Below are 18,960 nucleotides of genomic sequence, written 5' to 3' on the forward strand. Positions count from 1 at the left end.
GCAAGAAGAAGAAGAAGTTGCTTTCCTGACTATAGGAAGGGGTGGAATGACTGGTCTGTCAATGGAATTTTCCTGTCACATCATAAATGAGCTAATAAAGGATTTGGAATATGTTGCGACATTTGGGAGTCTGCAGTTATGCAAAGTGAACTTTCCCATTTTATCTCCCCTCTCTCCGCACTCTCTTCACCAGATGAGGTGCAGCAACATATCTGCAGGACATCACTAATCAACATACAAGTTTTGTTGAGAAAAAAAAAGACACAAAATGCTGGTGAAACTCAACGTGTCAGGTAGCATCTCTTGATAACATGGATGGTGACGTCTCGAGTCGGGATCCTTTTTGCTGCAGCATCGCAGGTACAATACTCAGACAACACAAAAAAAAGTAAATTATACATAACTAACCCAACGTGGCAAAAAGAAAAAGACTAAAAGAACAAGGCATCAGAGCAAACACACAATTAGAAAACTAGTACATGGTCTGTAGTGTTCCTTGCTGTGTTAGGATTATGGTTGTGCAGATCAGTTCAAGAATCTCATGGTTGTTGGAAAGTAGCTGTTCCTCATCCTGGTGGTGTGGGACTTGAGTTGAGTTTACTTTATTGTCACGTGCACCCTTGTACAGTAAAAGCTTTGGTTGCATGCTAACCAGTCAGCGGAAAGACAATATATTAAGTCTTTGGCACCTTCTATTCAATGGTAGCACCAAGAAAAATGGCTGTCGCAGATGGCGGGGATCCTTAATGATAGATGGTGCTTTCTGAGGCAGAGCTTCATGAAGATGCTTTCCATAGTGGGGAGGAAAGTGCCCATGATGGACTGGGCTGACACCACCACACACTACAATCTCTTGCATTCCTGTGCATCGGAGTTGTCTTGGCAGTCCATGATGATACAATCAGCCAGGATACTTTCTGCACTGTGATTGTAGCAGTTGATAGAGGTTTTGGTGATTTGCCAAATCTCTTACAACTTCGAAGAAAGGAGGGTTGCTGGTGATTACATCTGAGTGGAGCCCAGGGCAGGTCATGTTTACCATTATGAGCAAAGCACATAAGGAAGCGATGAACTCCATTAAAAAAAAAAATGATTTTTACCGTTATTGCCTGAAATAACACTTCACTTGTACTCGAATGCCTGGTCCCTACCCATCCCTATCCAATCCAACGTTCTGTCAGAACTTAGTGTAACAAAGAAGAGATGAATTTGCAATTGTATTGTGCTCTTTTGAAGACCTAAAGCGTTACAGCCGACAAAATACCGAAAACATTCACATGCAGTTTCTCAACAAAACAATCTGTTTCTCTTAAAACACAATGATCGATGTAATTCAACAAAGGAACCTCAAGAAATATTTTCTAGTCATCAAGGGCAATTGGATCTCACTTTTAGAGAGTTTGAAAAAATGATCAAAGACTCAAAGGAATGAACATTTTAAACATGGGTATTCTTTTACAATATCTATGCCTACCCTGAATTTGCATTTCCAGTGCCCTCCTTAATGTTTGGGACAAAGACCCATCATTTATTTATTGGCCTCTGTGCTCCACAATTTGAGATTTGTAATAGAAAAAAAATCACATGTGGTTAAAGTGCACATTGTCAGATTTTAATAAAGGCTATTTTTAGACATTTTGGTTCCACCATGTAGAAATTACAGCAGTGTTTATACATAGTACCCCCATTTCAGAGCACTATAATGTTTGGGACACAGCAATGTCATATAAATGAAAGTAGTCATGTTTAGTATTTTGTTGCATATCCTTTGCATGCAATGACTGCTTGAAGTCTGCGATTCATGGACATCACCAGTTGCTGGGTGTCTTCTCTGGTGATGCTCTGCCAGGCCTGTATTGCAGGCATATTTAGCTTATGCTTGTGTTGGGGGCTAGTTCCCTTCAGTTTTCTCTTCAGCCTATAAAAGACATGTTCAATCGGGTTCAGATCTTGACTTGGCCACTCAAGAATTGACCATTTTTTAGCCTTGAAAAATTCCTTTGTTGCTTTAGCAGTATGTTTGGAATCATTGTCTTGCTGTAGAATGAACTGCCGGCCAATTAGTTTTGAGGCATTTGTTTGAACTTGAGCAGATAGGGTGTGTCTATAGACTTCAGAATTCATTATGCTACTACCATCAGCAGTTGTATCATCAATGAAGATAAGTGAGCCAGTACCTTCAGCAGCCATACATGCCCAGGCAATAAAAGCCCCACCACCATGTTTCACAGGTGAGGTGGTATGCTTTGGATCTTTGGCAGTTCCTCCACTCCTTCATACTTTGCTCTTGCCATCACTCTAATATAGGTTAATCTTCACTTCATCTGTCCACAAGACCTTTTTCCAGAATTGTCGTTGCTTTTTAAGTACTTCTTGGCAAACTGTAACCTGGCCATCCTATTTATGCCACGAACCAGTGGTTTGCATCTTGCAGTGTAGCCTCTGTATTTCTGTTAATGAAGTCTTCTGCGGACAGTGGTCATTGACAAATCCTCACCTGACTCCTGAAGAGTGTTTCTGATCTGTCGGACAGATGTTTTAGGGGGTTTTCCTTTATTATATTATTCTGTCATCAGATGTGGAGGTCTTCCTTGGCCTGCCAGTCCCTTTGCGATTTGTAAGCTCACCAGTGCTCTCTTTCTTCTTAATGATGTTCCAAATAGTTGATTTTGGTAAGCCTAAGGTTTAGCTGATGTCTCGAACAATTTTATTCTTGTTTCTCAGTCTCATAATGAAATAATCTTTGATTTTCATTGGCACAACTTTGGTTTTCATGTTGATAAACAGCAATAAATGTTTCCAAAGGTGATGAAAAGACTGAAGGAAAGACTAGGTGTTGAAAGCTCTCTTATACCTGCATTAAGGAGGCAATTAAACACACCTGAGCAATTACAAACACCTGTGAAGCCATGTTGTTCCAAACATTATGGTGCCCTGAAATGGGGGGACTATGTAGAAACACAGATGAAACAAAATGTATAAAAACACCCTTTAATAAAATCTAACAATGTGCACTTTAACCACGTGATTTTTTTTAAATTACAAATCTCAAATGGTGGAGTACAGAGGCAAATAAATAAATGATGGGTCTTTGTCCCAAACATTATGAAGAGCACTGTAGAATATGAATTGCCAGCCATTGTCATCAGTACAATCAGTACCCTGTAAAACTGACAAAAGTTTCTGGGACCAGTTGAATGCAAAAATGTGAAAGCTTCTCCTAATGAGATAGGATGTCGTGGATTTTGCAGATGGAATCATTAATAACATCACTATTCTACCATCAAACCCAATAAAAATGTTAAGCCTTATTAAGGTCTTGATAGCATGTTAAAAGAAATTGATATAAATGTTGGCCCATTATCCACATTCACCACCCAACCTATTCCCACAGCCATAGTGAATTTTTGCAGCCTCAGAGGTCCCATCATATGAAGGTTTTGAGCAAAACACAAAGCGCTGGAGTAACTCAGCGGGTCAGGCAGCAACTTTGGAGGGAATTGACACGCAATGTTTTGGGTCGAGACCCTTCTTCCGATTGCCGACGTTTCAGGTCAGGTTCCTTCTTCACGCTGGAAGTTTTGTTGAAGAGCCCTTTGTTGTAAAGCACTTTGGTGTCAATGCGAGTTGACTTAAAACGTGCTATATAAATAAAACTTACTTACTTACTACTTACAGTCTGGGACAGAGCATGCTGCAAGCAATTAGGTTTCGGGTCGAGGATTCTGAGGCCCTTCCTGCTGCCAAAGGCATTTGAACCATTTGAACTGTTTTGACCAGCAAATCAGGATAGGAAAACTATATACCTGTTTTACAATGACATATATGTTCTGCAACTCTATTCTCATCTCTGTATGCCAGCTTTCACCTCTCTACTCCATCAGTCTAAAGAAGGGTCCAAAAACAAATTATCGCTTGTAATTTCCCCCCACAAATGCTGCCTAAGCCACTGAGTATCTCTAGCATTTTGAATTTTGTTCTGGAACGTAGTCGGCTAACGTTAAGTCACAAAAACGTAAATCGTTTAAATGCAGTGTTCTGCAAATAATCTGTTACCTCTTTACCTATTTATAGTGTGGTGTAACGCCTTATGAAGATATGGCCAATTGGCAATGTGGATGGTAGCAAACCACAAGAGCAGGGTTTACCAGATTGACTTACCAATGAAATATCGCATGCACTGAATTTACCCATTATACTATTCAATAGGAAGGGAGAACATGAATACCCAAATTTCATCAACTCAAGATCTTTTCAGCTCATGCATCAAATGAATGGAGTGTTCTTCAAAATCAACAATGATGTCAGGTCAAAGACAATGGTGATATTACAAGAGCCCAATACATTGTGATAAGTGGTCTTAAAAATTACAAGATTCCAACTGATACTTAATCCCCTACTGCAATGAACATGCATAGAGGATGAGTGTGAGCTGACTTAAATACAGTTCTTTCCTGATCACAGCCTGCAAAGTAGCACACTTGACTCATAAACACTGCTGAACAGCCTCTCTGGCGTGAAAAGTTGCTTTTATGTTTGTATGGATTGTCATTCCGATTTTTAAAATTCACTTTATGATACGTCAGGTTACTCTGTGGCTACATGTGTAGGTCTGAATTTTATCTTGTATTTTGTAGAATGTCATACAGCATGGAAACAGACCATTTGGCCCAACCTGTCCATGCTGATAAAAGTGCCTCATCTAAGCTAGTCCCATTTACCCGTGTTTGGCCCATAACCCTCCAAACTTTTCCTATCCATGTACCTGTCCAAATATCTTGTAAATATTATTGCACCTGGCACAACTACTTCCTCTCACAGCTCGTCAGCTTTAAATAAATCCTTCTTGCCTCCTGTGACAATTCTTTAATAAGCTGTTCAGATTACTTGAGCATAGCTGAAACCTTTTTCCATTGGCAGGGGGTTGGGAACAAAAGGGCACATTAAACATAACAGACAAAAGAAGCAGGGAATTGGTCAGGGTATGCAGATTGAACATCAAGGAGATATATTTTTAATTAGTAAGTCGTCTATAATCCAGAAAGCGTTGATGGAAGGTGTAATGGAAGAAGATTAAAAGATTTAGGAGAAAAATTGGTAAAACTAATTAGGTGTCCGCAGCATTAACATAACCTGAGCACTGGCACTGCCTTCCCCACGAGGAGATCAACAGCAAGGTGCAGATGCTTTTTGGGCCAGTGTTCTGTTGAGAGGAAGGCTGCACCTGCCAACAGTTGCTCCTGGGCCTGGCCAAGCTGGCCAAGCTGGCCATCCGCGAGTCACGGCGCCAGACGGTGGAGGGCTCTACCCGAGCCAGCTGCCTGCCCCTTTTCCGGGGTTACGTCCGTGCCCGGGTGGGATTAGAAAGGGAATACGCCCTGTCTGCGGGCACCCTGAGGGAGTTCCGGGACCGCTGGGCTCCGCAGGGTGTTGAATGTATCCTCAATAAGGATTGTATCATAGTTGTATAGTAGTTTATTACATGTTTGTATTGTATTATGGTGGTGGGTTCTGGCTTGTTTTATTGTAGTGTAATATTATTTTTTAATAATTGAATAAATTTATATTTAAATTTAAAAAAAATTTAAAAAAACAGTTCAGAATGCATCTTGGTAGAAGATCTGCACAAATGAAATTCAAGGAGCAATATTGCATCCATTTAGCACAATATTCGTGAACACTTGACAATGCAGCAAAGTCGTACAAGCATAGTAAGTTTACGACAAAATTAATTCTCCAGAATATCTGTTTCTGGTCACTGAAGAGTAATGGCGACATTGGTTACAACCAGAAGTGAACTGGAGCGGTATGCAGAATTGTTGCCTTACAGCCCCAGAGACCCAAGTTCGATCCTGACTATGAGTGCTGTCTGTACAGAGTTTGTACATTCTCTGCGTAGGTTGACCTGCGTAGGTTTTCTCCAGTTTCCTCACACACCCTAAAGACGTACAGGTTGGAAGGTTAATTGGCTTCAATTAAGATTGTAAATTGTCCTACTGTGTGTGGGGATCACTGGTCGCACGGACTCGGTGGGTTGAAGGGCCTGTTTCCACACTGTCTCCAACCTAAACTAAACTCAGTCACAATAGTCATCGGTAGATGTCTGGTGGTTTATTACTAACTTCAGAAACAAAGACATGGTGTCACTTGGGTTCAGTTCTGGGGTAAAAGGTTCTAACAGAATTTCTCACTCCAAGATGGGAATATCTAGGTGTGACAAGACAAAGGAAAACACTTCTGACGGAAGAAAGAAAAAGGACAATAGATAAAAACCACACAAATTCCTGCTAGATCTATCAACCATTGACCAGGTGTTCAACAATAATGGGGCCATTATTTGTGGGATTGTCAGCAATTTTAAAAATCCCTCTGTAGATATTGCATACTTTAAATCTGGCCAAATAGAGAAAGCTAGTAGACAGAATGGGAGGCAGGAAGCAGAAAAGGGAAGCACTCGGACACAAGAGGAGAAAGAAAAAAAAGGAAATAAACAGAGAAGAAGAGACGGGGGGTTTCTTAAATGTGCATATTTTAATGCTAGGAGCATTGTAAGAAAGGTGGATGAGCTTAGAGTCTGGATAGACACCTGGAAGTATGATGTTGTGGCGATCAGTGAAACATGGTTGCAGGAGGGCTGTGATTGGAAACTAAATATTCCAGGATTTCGTTGCTTCAGGTGTGATAGAATTGGAGGGGCAAGAGGTGGTGGTGTTGCATTGCTAGTCAGGGAAGATATTACAGCAGTGCTTTGGCAGGATAGATTGGAGGGCTCATCTAGGGAGGCTATTTGGGTGGAACTGAGAAGTGGGAAAGGTGTAGCAACACTTATAGGGGTGTATTATAGACCGCCAAATGGGGAACGAGAATTGGAAGAGCAAATATGTAAGGAGATAGCAGATATTAGTAGTAAGCACAAGGTAGTGATTGTGGGAGATTTCAACTTTCCACACATAGACTGGGAAACACATTCTGTAAATGGGCTGGATGGTTTGGAGTTTGTAAAATGTGTGCAGGATAGTTTTTTGCAGCAATACATAGAGGTACCTACTAGAGGAGGGGCAGTGCTGGACCTCCTGTTAGGAAATGAGACGGGACAGGTGGCGGAGGTATGCGTTGGGGAGCACTTCGGGTCCAGTGATCACAATACCATTAGTTTCAATATAATTATGGAGAAGGTCAGAACTGGACCTAGGGTTGAGATTTTTGATTGGAGAAAGGCTAACTTTGATGAGATGCGAGATGATTTAAAAGGAGTGGACTGGGACATTTTGTTTTATGGGAAAGATGTAGAAGAGAAATGGTGGACATTTAAAGGGGAAATTTTAAGAGTACAGAATCTTTATGTTCCTGTTCGGTTGAAAGGAAACAGTAAAAATTGGAAAGAGCCCTGGTTTTCAAGGGAAATTGGACATCTTGTTCGGAAAAAGAGGGAGATCTACAATAATTATAGGCAGCATGAAGTAAATGAGGTGCTTGTGGAGTATAAGGAATGTAAAAAGAATCTTAAGAAAGAAATTAGAAAAGCTAAAAGAAGATATGAGGTTGCTTTGGCAAGTAAGGTGAAAGTAAATCCAAAGGGTTTCTACAGCTATATTAATAGCAAAAGGATAACGAGGGATAAAATTGGTCCATTGGAGAAACAGAGTGGGCAGCTATCTGCAGAGCCAAAAGAGATGGGGGAGATATTGAACAATTTCTTTTCTTCGGTATTCACCAAGGAGAAGGATATTGAATTATGTGAGGTAAGGGAAACGAGTAGAGTAGTTATGGATACTATGAGTTTCAAAGTAAAAGAAGTACTGACACTTTTGAAAAATATAAAAGTGGATAAGTCTCCAGGTCCTGACAGGATATTCCCTAGGACATTGAGGGAAGTTAGTGTAGAAATAGCCGGGGCTATGACAGAAATATTTCAAATGTCATTAGAAACGGGAATAGTCCCCGAGGATTGGCGTACTGCGCATGTTGTTCCATTGTTTAAAAAGGGTTCTAAGAGTAAACCTAGCAATTATAGACCTGTTAGTTTGACTTCAGTGGTGGGCAAATTAATGGAAAAGATACTTAGAGATAATATATATAAGCATCTGGATAAACAGGGTCTGATTAGGAACAGTCAACATGGATTTGTGCCTGGAAGGTCATGTTTGACTAATCTTCTTGAATTTTTTGAAGAGGTTACTAGGGAAATTGACGAGGGTAAAGCAGTGGATGTTGTCTATATGGACTTTAGTAAGGCCTTTGACAAGGTTCCTCATGGAAGGTTGGTTAAGAAGGTTAAACTGTTGGGTATAAATGCAGGAATAGCAAGATGGATTCAGCAGTGGCTGAATGGGAGAAGCCAGAGGGTAATGGTGGATGGCTGTTTGTCGGGTTGGAGGCAGGTGACTAGTGGGGTGCCTCAGGGATCTGTGTTGGGTCCTTTGTTGTTTGTCATGTACATCAATGATCTGGATGAAGGGGTGGTAAATTGGATTAGTAAGTATGCAGATGATACCAAGATAGGGGGTGTTGTGGATAATGAAGAGGATTTCCAAAGTCTACAGAGTGATTTAGGCCATTTGGAAAAATGGGCTGAAAGATGGCAGATGGAGTTTAATGCTGATAAATGTGAGGTGTTACACCTTGGCAGGACAAATCAAAATAGGACGTACATGATAAATGGTAGGGAATTGAAGAATACAGTTGAACAGAGGGATCTGGGAATAACCGTGCATAGTTCCTTGAAGGTGGAATCTCATATAGATAGGGTGGTAAAGAAAGCTTTTGGTATGCTAGCCTTTATAAATCAGAGCATTGAGTATAGAAGCTGGGATGTAATGTTAAAATTGTACAAGGCATTGGTGAGACCAAATCTGGAGTATGGTGTACAATTTTGGTCGCCCAATTATAGGAAGGATGTCAACAAAATAGAGAGCGTACAGAGGAGATTTACTAGAATGTTGCCTGGGTTTCAACAACTAAGTTACAGAGATAGGTTGAATAAGTTAGGTCTTTATTCTCTGGAGCGCAGAAGGTTAAGGGGGGACTTGATAGAGGTCTTTAAAATGATGAGAGGGATAGACAGAGTTGATGTGATCAAGCTTTTCCCTTTGAGAATAGGGAAGATTCAAACAAGAGGACATGACTTCAGAATTAAGGGACAGAAGTTTAGGGGTAACATGAGGGGGAACTTCTTTACTCAGAGAGTGGTAGCGGTGTGGAATGAGCTTCCAGTGGAAGTGGTGGCGGCAGGTTCGTTGGTATCATTTAAGAATAAATTGGATAGGCATATGGATGAGAAGGGAATGGAGGGTTATGGTATGAGTGCAGGCAGGTGGGACTAAGGGAAAAAAATTGTTCGGCGCGGACTTGTAGGGCCGAGATGGCCTGTTTCCGTGCTGTAATTGTTATATGGTTATATGGTTATTACAAATTGGGAAACTAAAACGGAAAACCCTGCTAAATCTCAGATTGTCATCAAATAAAAACATGAAAGCTTTATCATAAAACACCAGCAAATTTCTCAATGGCCTCCAGGGAAGGGGACTAACAGGCCCAACTGGTCTTCCCTACAAGTAGCTAAAGTTTTATGTTATCCTGTGGAATTTTTATGTCTTTCAGATCAGCAATAAATTGTAATAACAGGATTGCCAACTCCCTCTTTGAACGATGGTCAGATCTGATCTTCACCTGCAACTCAATAAAGGGCATTATGCCTGCACAATGAGGCATCGACAGATTGTGGTTTGGTTATGGTTCTTACTGACAGGAAATAAATCTAAACACGGATGGCCAATGTACCTCAGCCTCCATGAAAATGATTCTTCCCGAAATATAATGGTTATGTGATTTTTTTTGACACATTCTGCAGCTTCCACATGAGAATCTGAAGGTTCAGCTCATAAATCATAACTGCACTAGTAAGTAGCCACAGGTTTCTTGCATCAGCAGAAAGTCTCCAAAGCAGCTGGATAAAATTACTGAGGTGTACATTGATTGGTTTTTTACATTGGAGGTGAGGGGGTGATTTTTCAGTGAAGAATTCATCCTCTGGGACACCTTAATTTGTAGACGGTACCATACTGATGTCCAGGATCACAATGAGTCCACATCAAGTACTGCTTGACTGAGAGACTTGGGGATATGGATTTGTAAAAAGCCATGCTGCAGTTCGAACTACCTGTAAAACATGGAAGACGGAAACCCCATTTCACTTAATTGCATTGGAATTATAGAATCTCACAACACTAAAAAAGCGGTCACCTTGATCTCCACATACCTCCAATCCTCCTATCCCCCCCATGTCCAGTCCCTTCCAACCTACGTCCGAGACACCTCATACTCTCTTCAACTCCTTAATCACTTTCAGTTTCCAGTAGGTATGTTGCAAAGCCTACCTGAAGCGTCCTTGAAAATCTTCCGTTGCGGGTGTGCGCGATTTTGGCGCCGTTTAGAGGGGGCGGGTTTAAAACGCGATTTTCTCTAAGCTGTTCCAATCGAAAATGTTCAGCCTAGTTAATTATTAACGAAAAATCGCTGGAAGACCCCGTCGCAAAAGCTATTATTAGGTTTAAAGGCCTTGAATAATAGTTATAGTAGTTTAAAAATCAATCTTTAAACCCGCGACCGTCAGCAACCGCATGGTCTCATAAAGCAAATAGCAGAAGTTAGGTTGTATATTTTTACATTAAAAAGGGCTTCTAAAGATCCCTTTATACAAAGTTTACTATTGCGAGTAGCTCAATTTGGCCCCATTATATCGCGCAGTATTTTTCTGGGCATTTGGGGCACAAATCTACCGCAATGTGAACGTTCTAAACCAGCGCGTTCCACAGGGACCCACTGGAAAGCTGATTTAAATGGGCATTTATTTACAGCAATTAAACACTAAATTCCTTCCATTTGGCCTATAAATTAATGTAAATGAGATTTAAAAATCATGTTTTATTGTGAATTATTTGTGAATATTATTTGGACATTTAGGCTATTTAAAAATGTTAATCATTTATTAAGAAATGGATAGATGTTTAGATCTAGTAATTGAAGTCTGAAATTAGCTACAATTAGGTAACTAACTAATTATATGCTTTAATTTCAGGTCATCCAAGTAAGATTATTTTATATTTGTTTCAGAATGCTTCAATCTATGATAACTGAAAATTTCATTCAGTTCTCTTAATTTTTAAGAAAGTTATGGGCTTTTGACTGTTCACGATCACAGCTTTTTTGTTATGTCCATAGAAAATCAATAGGGAACAAGATGCTCATTTCCCAGTATGAAAATGGCCATAACTTTTTAAATACTTGAGATATGAAAGTGAATTAGGTGTCAAATTAAACTTATTTTTATGCTTTATCTGATGGGATAAATTACAGACTTGATTTTTAAAATCTCAAAATTTTGTAACATTGCTATTTCCAGGCCCCCATTTCACCATGGACCTCTACTCCCTCTACACCTAGAGCCCCCACCAGGAAGGTCTCGAGGACCTCCGATTCTTCCTCTGAAAGAGATCATGTGGATCATGCCTATGCTTTGAAATTTCTGTTTTTTCTTTTTCTTTTTGTTACTTTTCGCTTCCCACTTTTGAAGGCACCAGTTTGTGTGGATGTTAGAATCCCTTTGCTACCTCTGCCAGTACACTTTCTATTCCAAACTACCACAGACTTCTGACTTCTTGTACACTCTTAAGAGCATGAAGCATAGAACATAGAACAATACAGCACAGGAACCTTCCAAGCACATGACACCACGACCAACTCTTATCTGTACCAAACATGGCGCCAAGGCCAACTCTTTCATGCCTGCACATAAACCATATCCCTCCATGCCTTGCATATCCATATCTCTATCCAAAAGTCTCTTAAATGTGACTATCATATCTACCTCCACCACCAACCCCGGCAATGCCTCCCAGCCACTCACCACACTCTGTGTAAAAACTTGCCCTGCACCTCTCCAGCATATGATTTTTCCATCCGAGGCAAAAGGTTCAAATTGTCTACCCTATCTATCCCTCTCATAATTGTGTATACTTTCCCATTACATCGCTCCATCTTTTTGCATTCTCTTTGGCAAACCCTCCAAGGTGATTCTTAAAGGCAACAATTTTGGTGTATCTTCAGACAGAGGGTTGTGACTGACATTGCTGCTATGAAGCATCCAGAGCTGATTACTACTTTAAAGCTGAGGTCATCCGAGTCTGATTTCCATATCCTTGGTCACAACATATATATGAGCATAACAAACCTCCCTCTGGGTCTAATATGATTAACACAAAGGCTGGTGTGTACATCTCCACTACGGAATTTGTAGAATAGTGCAAATTTATGGGATGAAGGAGCCGTGCAGCCTATTGTGACCATGTCATATGTTTTAAAATGTTATTTATTACATTCCAGTCTCAATCTCCAGCCTTATGGGTCATGGCTCTTATGTTATCAACAAAATCCTTTAAAACATGTTGATTATTCTCTCCATCACCACCCTTTCTGACATTGAATTTCAAACCCTCTTTGCTCTTTGGAGACAATATTGTTTACCTCAATTCCCTCTAATATTTTACAAATTGCTTTGCATCTATGTCCTCCAGTGCTAATCTCGCCGCCAAAGAAATAGATTATTTTAGTTTATCTGTTCAGGTTCTCATAAGCCTCCTTTGTACCAAAGAAAAACAAGCTCAGCTCGCCAAACTCTTCAGATAACTCCAGCTTCAATAACATCCTTGTGAATATTCCCTGTCAGGACTAATACATCTTTCACACAGTGTGCAGAATAGAGCTATATTCAGTGCTCCCGTGGTGTCCCAAATCATGATGAACAGTTTCATCATGATCTCCATGCCTTTTTTTTCATGCCGAGGCCAATACAGTGAAGCTTCTGATGAACCTCTCTAGGTACATATATTTGGCCTGCCGGATTCAGGGATCTCCAGACACAAGGCGTCTGAAGAAAGGTCCCTACCCAAAACTTTGCCTATCCACATCCTCGAAAGATGCTGCCTGATCTGCTGAGTCCCTCAGCAGTTTGCGTTCTATTCAGAGATTTGCATTTAGGCTGCTGAATGTAATGTTCCTAATGTTTTCATTCATTATGGATTTCCTTGTTTGCCTTTTCCCTTGGACTGAATTTTATTTGCCACTTCAATCCCTTCCACCACCTGCCAACCCCTACCATGTGTCCATTCGCATCACATTGCTGGCTGTAATTTCCTTCTTCACTACACATATCGAAAGCATCTGCAACTCAAAGAGGCTGCGAAATGGAGTTCTGAGTCACCATTGGAGTGCCCATAAATACAAAACCATTTTATAAATTCAGTTTTTAAAAAATGTTGTTAAAATATTACTAAATGCTTCAGACACTAAGTTGTTCCTGAGTTACTGTCTTGTTCGATAAGACATCATAATATCATAGAATCAAATGTGGACTCAGAAAGATCCAACAATATTTTCTTAACATCAAAGTTAAACCAGCCCTCAGTCATTGTAATGACTGATTACAATCAGTCATTTTTGCTGCTGTACTCAAATTATGATAAGATTAACAGTACAATTTGGGTTACGAGTGCCACAAGATATTATACAGAGGCACATGCCCAATTTAATGATACAGGCAGGACCCACCTCCAATCTAAAGGTAGGTAATCCTTCTCTTTAGTTTTATAAACAATTCAAAAACATGAACCCCTTACCTTAACATTATGGCAAAATGATTTCTTACATCCAATGAAATTGTTTTTCCCAGACTGTTACTGGCTGAAAGAATTTTCGAGAGAGAGTGAGATCAAAGCATGCACACCAGTCCCATAGGACCATTCAATCATTGTATAGGTCAAGTGGAAAAAGGAGAAGTGTGAAATGATCTGGACAGAAGTGTGTTAATGATGTATGCATGAGTGATTGTATGTCAGTACAAGGCTGCGCCTTTGGGAAAGCATTACCTAAAGTAACCCTCCTGAGTTCTCTGCTTATTACAAAAAGGTCAACAGAATCATAACAATTAACATTCCAGGAAATCTTTCTGGCCAGGTGGTAGGTTGGATCTAGAGCGCAGAACTTAATCAGAAATGAAACAAGGCCGGTGAAGAGTGGTGAGACAGATGTGAAGGCTAATTTCAAAGAGTTATTTTTACACCTAAGAATAACACATCTCTGAGAAATTCTAGTCTTATATCTAGAGTCGATAAATTTGAGTCTTTTGTTAACTCTTTAGTTCAAACTAGCTCATGGACTATACAAAATCCATAATTTCTGACAATCCCAGACCACAATAAGGTCATAAAGTCATAAGCGATTGGAGTTGAATTAGGCCATTCGGCCCATCAGGGTTACTCCGCCATTCAATCATGGCTGATCTATCTCTCCATCCTAAACCCATTCTCCTGCCTTCTCCCCATAACCTCGGACGTCCATACTAATCATAAATCTATCTATCTCTGCCATAAGAATATCCACTGCCAAAGCAATTTGGTTCGACATGTTTCTTTCTTGCTATTTTGGGGGGAGATTTAGAAAGGGTTGCATTATTATTCTTTGATAGTTCCTCAATCAGTACACAATGATCTACTAATTAATGTCGATACTGAGAACATATTTGCACTGGCGGTGATGCAGAGGAGATTTACCTGGACATTGCCTAGATTTGGAGGCCTTAAGTTATGGGGGAGGGATTGGATCGACTGGGCTTGTGGAAGGAGACTGAGGGGTGACCTTTTAGGAAATATATAAGATTATAAAAGCATAGGTAATATAGAATATTTTCCCCATGGTAAGGCTATCCAAAACAAGAAGGCAAGAGTCAAGAGTATTTTATTGTCATATGTCCCAGTTTTAAAGAGGATCTGAAGGGGATCATTTTCTTTACACAGTGTACGGTTGATATCTGGATCATGGCGTCAGAAGAGGTCGTAGAATCAGGTACAATCACTATGTGTTCTGCATACTGACTGATATTGCTGCTGAACACCATGCGATGATCACGGACAGACATGGCATGCACGCAGAGATCTTCAGATTAATTTCTCATTATGTTCTATATGTATAATCAATCTCATTATTCATAAAAACAATTGGTTTGGTTGATTTAGGAAATTGCAGAGAGATGTGGATGTAGTCCAGTCCGTCACACAGACTGGGCTCCCCCTCCATTGATTCCGTAACTTCACGCTACCTTGGAAAAGTGGCCAACATAATGAAAGAGTGTATATGTATAAGAGTGTATAAGAGTGTATATGACCCTGGTCACTCCTTCTTCTCCCTACTCCCATTAGGTAGAAGACACAGAAGCTTGAAAGCACAAATCACCAGACTCAGGAACAGCTTCTTCCTCTCTGTTATCAGTCTTCTGAACTATCCTTCCATAAGCTAGGGTACTGTCCAATTAACTTATAACCCACTGTAGACATTGGGTTTTGTCTCTGGAAATGGTGCATACAATGAGGAGAACTATTTACTGCACACTGTATCTTTAACTTACTCTACCTATTGTACTTGAAATTGGCTTGATTGTATGCATGTCATGTTATCTGATTTGAGTGGATAGCAAGCAAAACAAAGCGCAGTAAGCCCAGTAAGTTGTGTTTTAGAATGATAGTGGTTTGAGAATAAGAGAGTAGTTGGGCGAGATAGATTGATGAAAAAATAGCCATTCTACTTTGGTATATCACCCTTCAGAATACCAATATGACATCAGGACATTAAACAAATAAGCCCTTTTTACTGGTGTGGCAACCATTTAAAAATGTATTTAAGGTACACAAAAATGCTGGAGAAACTCAGCGGGTGCAGCAGCATCTATGGAGCGAAGGAAATAAGCAACGTTTCGGACCGAAACGTTGCCTATTTCCTTCGCTCCATAGATGCTGCTGCACCCGCTGAGTTTCTCCAGCATTTTTGTGTACCTTCGATTTTCCAGCATCTGCAGTTCCTTCTTAAAAATGGATTTAAATGTATTACAAAATAAAGATTGGAGTTTATTTCAAAAATGTTCCTAAATTTCTTAATCAGGTGTAATTTCTTACTGAGTGTTAAATTTCTTTGTGCACCTGGTGAATAACTGACATATTAATAGGCCCTAGTTTTAGGAACCCTATAGATTCTGTCTGCACCTGAGGGGACAAGTGAAAAATGTTCACAAGAGGGTACTTCAGGAGATGCTCATCCCACAATGCTTCCAGCTACAAAACCTCGACATATTTCTGAATTTATTCTATTATTGAAGAATCATGGGTATTTTTTTTTAAATTTCTGTGCTCATTTCAATATTGAATTTGTGCCAAGACCAAGACAGTTCTGGTCAAGTTCTGCCGAACTTAGCACAGCTTAGCTGAAGACTAAAACCGTCTTTTGCTTCCAGATAATAATCTAACGAAAAAAATGAACTGGAAAGCCTCAGCTGCAGAGGTGTTGCTTTACACCCACTGAGTGTGATGACAAAGTATTTCTAGCTGACCATCAATGGTGATTTTCTCTCACTTTGGGCCTTTTCAACCTAATACAATACACCAGTCCAAAGCACAAAACTTCTGCTGCGCACTGCTAATTGATAATTTTGCCTAAATATCACACGTGGAAGTGTAGAGGTTCATTTCAGTTAATTATTTAGGACAAATTGTTTGTAGACTGTAGCAGAAGTTTTGTTTTGTACTTTATTATAGAACTTGGAATGCTTGCGTCTATTAACTGAAATGGGGAATGTTTCTTAGGAATAATCGTCATCTTGATGAGCTTAAAAATTCTTGAGAAAATACCCAAAATTTTTACAGCTTATTTTTATGGCAATACTTGTACTTGAAAGTTGAATGCCAAACCTTTGATATCATTTGACATTAAAGATAGTAGAAAAGGCGTGAAAGCGGAATTGTTTTAATGTGGCCAAAGACCTTTATGTTGAGTTTGTACAATTAGCAGACATAGAAACATAGAAACATAGAAATTAGGTGCAGGAGTAGGCCATTCGGCCCTTCGAGCCTGCACCGCCATTCAATATGATCATGGCTGATCATCCAACTCAGTATCCCGTACCTGCCTTCTCTCCATACCCTCTGATCCCTTTAGCCACAAGGGCCACATCTAACTCCTTCTTAAATATAGCCAATGAACTGGCCTCAACTACCCTCTGTGGCAGAGAGTTCCAGAGATTCACCACTCTCTGTGTGAAAAAAGTTTTTCTCATCTCGGTTTTAAAGGATTTCCCCCTTATCCTTAAGCTGTGACCCCTTGTCCTGGACTTCCCCAACATCGGGAACAATCTTCCTGCATCTAGCCTGTCCAACCCCTTAAGAATTTTGTAAGTTTCTATAAGATCCCCTCTCAATCTCCTAAATTCTAGAGAGTATAAATCAAGTCTATCCAGTCTTTCTTCATAAGACAGTCCTGACATCCCAGGAATCAGTCTGGTGAACCTTCTCTGCACTCCCTCTATGGCAATAATGTCCTTCCTCAGATTTGGAGACCAAAACTGTATGCAATACTCCAGGTGTGGTCTCACCAAGACCCTGTACAACTGCAGTAGAACCTCCCTGCTCCTATACTCAAATCCTTTTGATATGAAAGCTAACATACCATTCGCTTTCTTCACTGCCTGCTGCACCTGCATGCCTACTTTCAATGACTGGTGTACCATGACACCCATGTCTCGCTGCATCTCCCCTTTTCCTAATCGACCACCATTTAGATAATAGTCTGCTTTCCTGTTTTTGCCACCAAAATGGATAACCTCACATTTATCCACTCTAGACACTCCAGACTCTAGACAACTTTTGACCCTCAATGTATCTCTTGGGTATCAAAGGAAAATCCTTGAGAGATCAAGTTGGACAATGATACTAATTATAAATTCTTTGCCATACACCAGTCAGCCACACAAGGTGAAAGAGACATTTCCAAAGCTTGTAAATATTATCTAAGCCTACAATTACAATGCAGATTGTTTTATATGGGTCACACCCATCACGCGCACTTGTGGAAAAATACTTATCTTGTGCCAAATTTTCTCTCAGCTACAATACAAGCCTAACACGTTGCTATATTATTCATGAGCCTCCCACTCAGACCATTCTAGTCTCTGTCCTGGGTTCAGCCCCAGACTGCTAAAAAACCTTCACATTCCAGTCATTCTACTGGTCTGTACCAACAATAAGACATAAAATGCTGGAGTAACTCAGTGGGTCAAACTGATACCAGCATCTGCAGTTCATTTTTATTACATCTTGTCTGTTCCACTGCAAAATCTCCCCAAGGTATGCCTACTTTGAAAACGTTTTCTTTGATCTACTGAGTTACTGCAGCATTTTGTGTATCGCCCAGCATCTGCAATTCATTTTTATTACATTTTACTGGTCTCCTTTTTTTGGAGTTTGGAGACACAGCATGGAAACAGGCCATGTTGACCATTGATCACCCATTCACACTAGCACTATTTTATCCCACTTTCGCATCCTGCACACTAGGTTCAATATGCAGGTCAATTAGCCGAGAAACCTGCACGCTTAGTTTAGTTTCGAGACACAGCGCAGAAACAGGCCCTTCAGCCCATCAGGTCTCCGCCGACCAATGATCTCCTGTACGCTAGTTCTATCCTACACACTGGGGACAAATTTCTAGCAGCCAATAAACCTACAAACCTGCATGTCTTTAGAATGGGGGCGAAAACTGGAGTACCTGTAGAAAACCCACACAGTCATAGGGAGAACATACAAATTGCACATGGACATCACCTACAATCAGGATCAACTTGGTCTTTGCCGCCTGTAAGGCAGCAGCTCTACCGCTGCTTATGCCTTGCTTCTGGATAGAAAAGGTAGTTTGGAAGAGGGCCATTCAGCCCATTTAGGCACAGCTAGCTCAATGCAAGACCAATCCAGATGGTCCTACTCCTTCACTCTCTTTCTATAACCATACATTTGGTTTCCTCTCATCTACTTATCCAGTTTTTGATTGCCGCATCTACCTGCACACTCATCCCAATCCACCTCCAAC

The 18,960-nt window shown here is 40.3% G+C and overlaps 1 protein-coding gene across 2 annotated transcripts in view; it reads right to left on the minus strand.

Annotated features, from left to right (window-relative positions):
• Positions 1-9,410: 9,410 nt before the first annotated feature.
• Positions 9,411-18,960, minus strand: part of LOC116985346 (protein phosphatase 1 regulatory subunit 7-like) — a 31,605-nt gene continuing 22,055 nt past the window's right edge. For both annotated transcript variants that reach the window (XM_033040086.1, XM_033040085.1), the window contains one exon: positions 9,411-10,159. In XM_033040086.1, the coding sequence (XP_032895977.1) occupies positions 10,156-10,159 (4 nt within the window). In that variant the 3' untranslated portion in view covers positions 9,411-10,155. The remainder of the gene's footprint in view (positions 10,160-18,960) is intronic.

Source organism: Amblyraja radiata, chromosome 21 (genome assembly GCF_010909765.2).
Source record: "Amblyraja radiata isolate CabotCenter1 chromosome 21, sAmbRad1.1.pri, whole genome shotgun sequence".
In the NCBI taxonomy this organism is placed as follows: Eukaryota; Metazoa; Chordata; class Chondrichthyes; order Rajiformes; family Rajidae; genus Amblyraja; species Amblyraja radiata.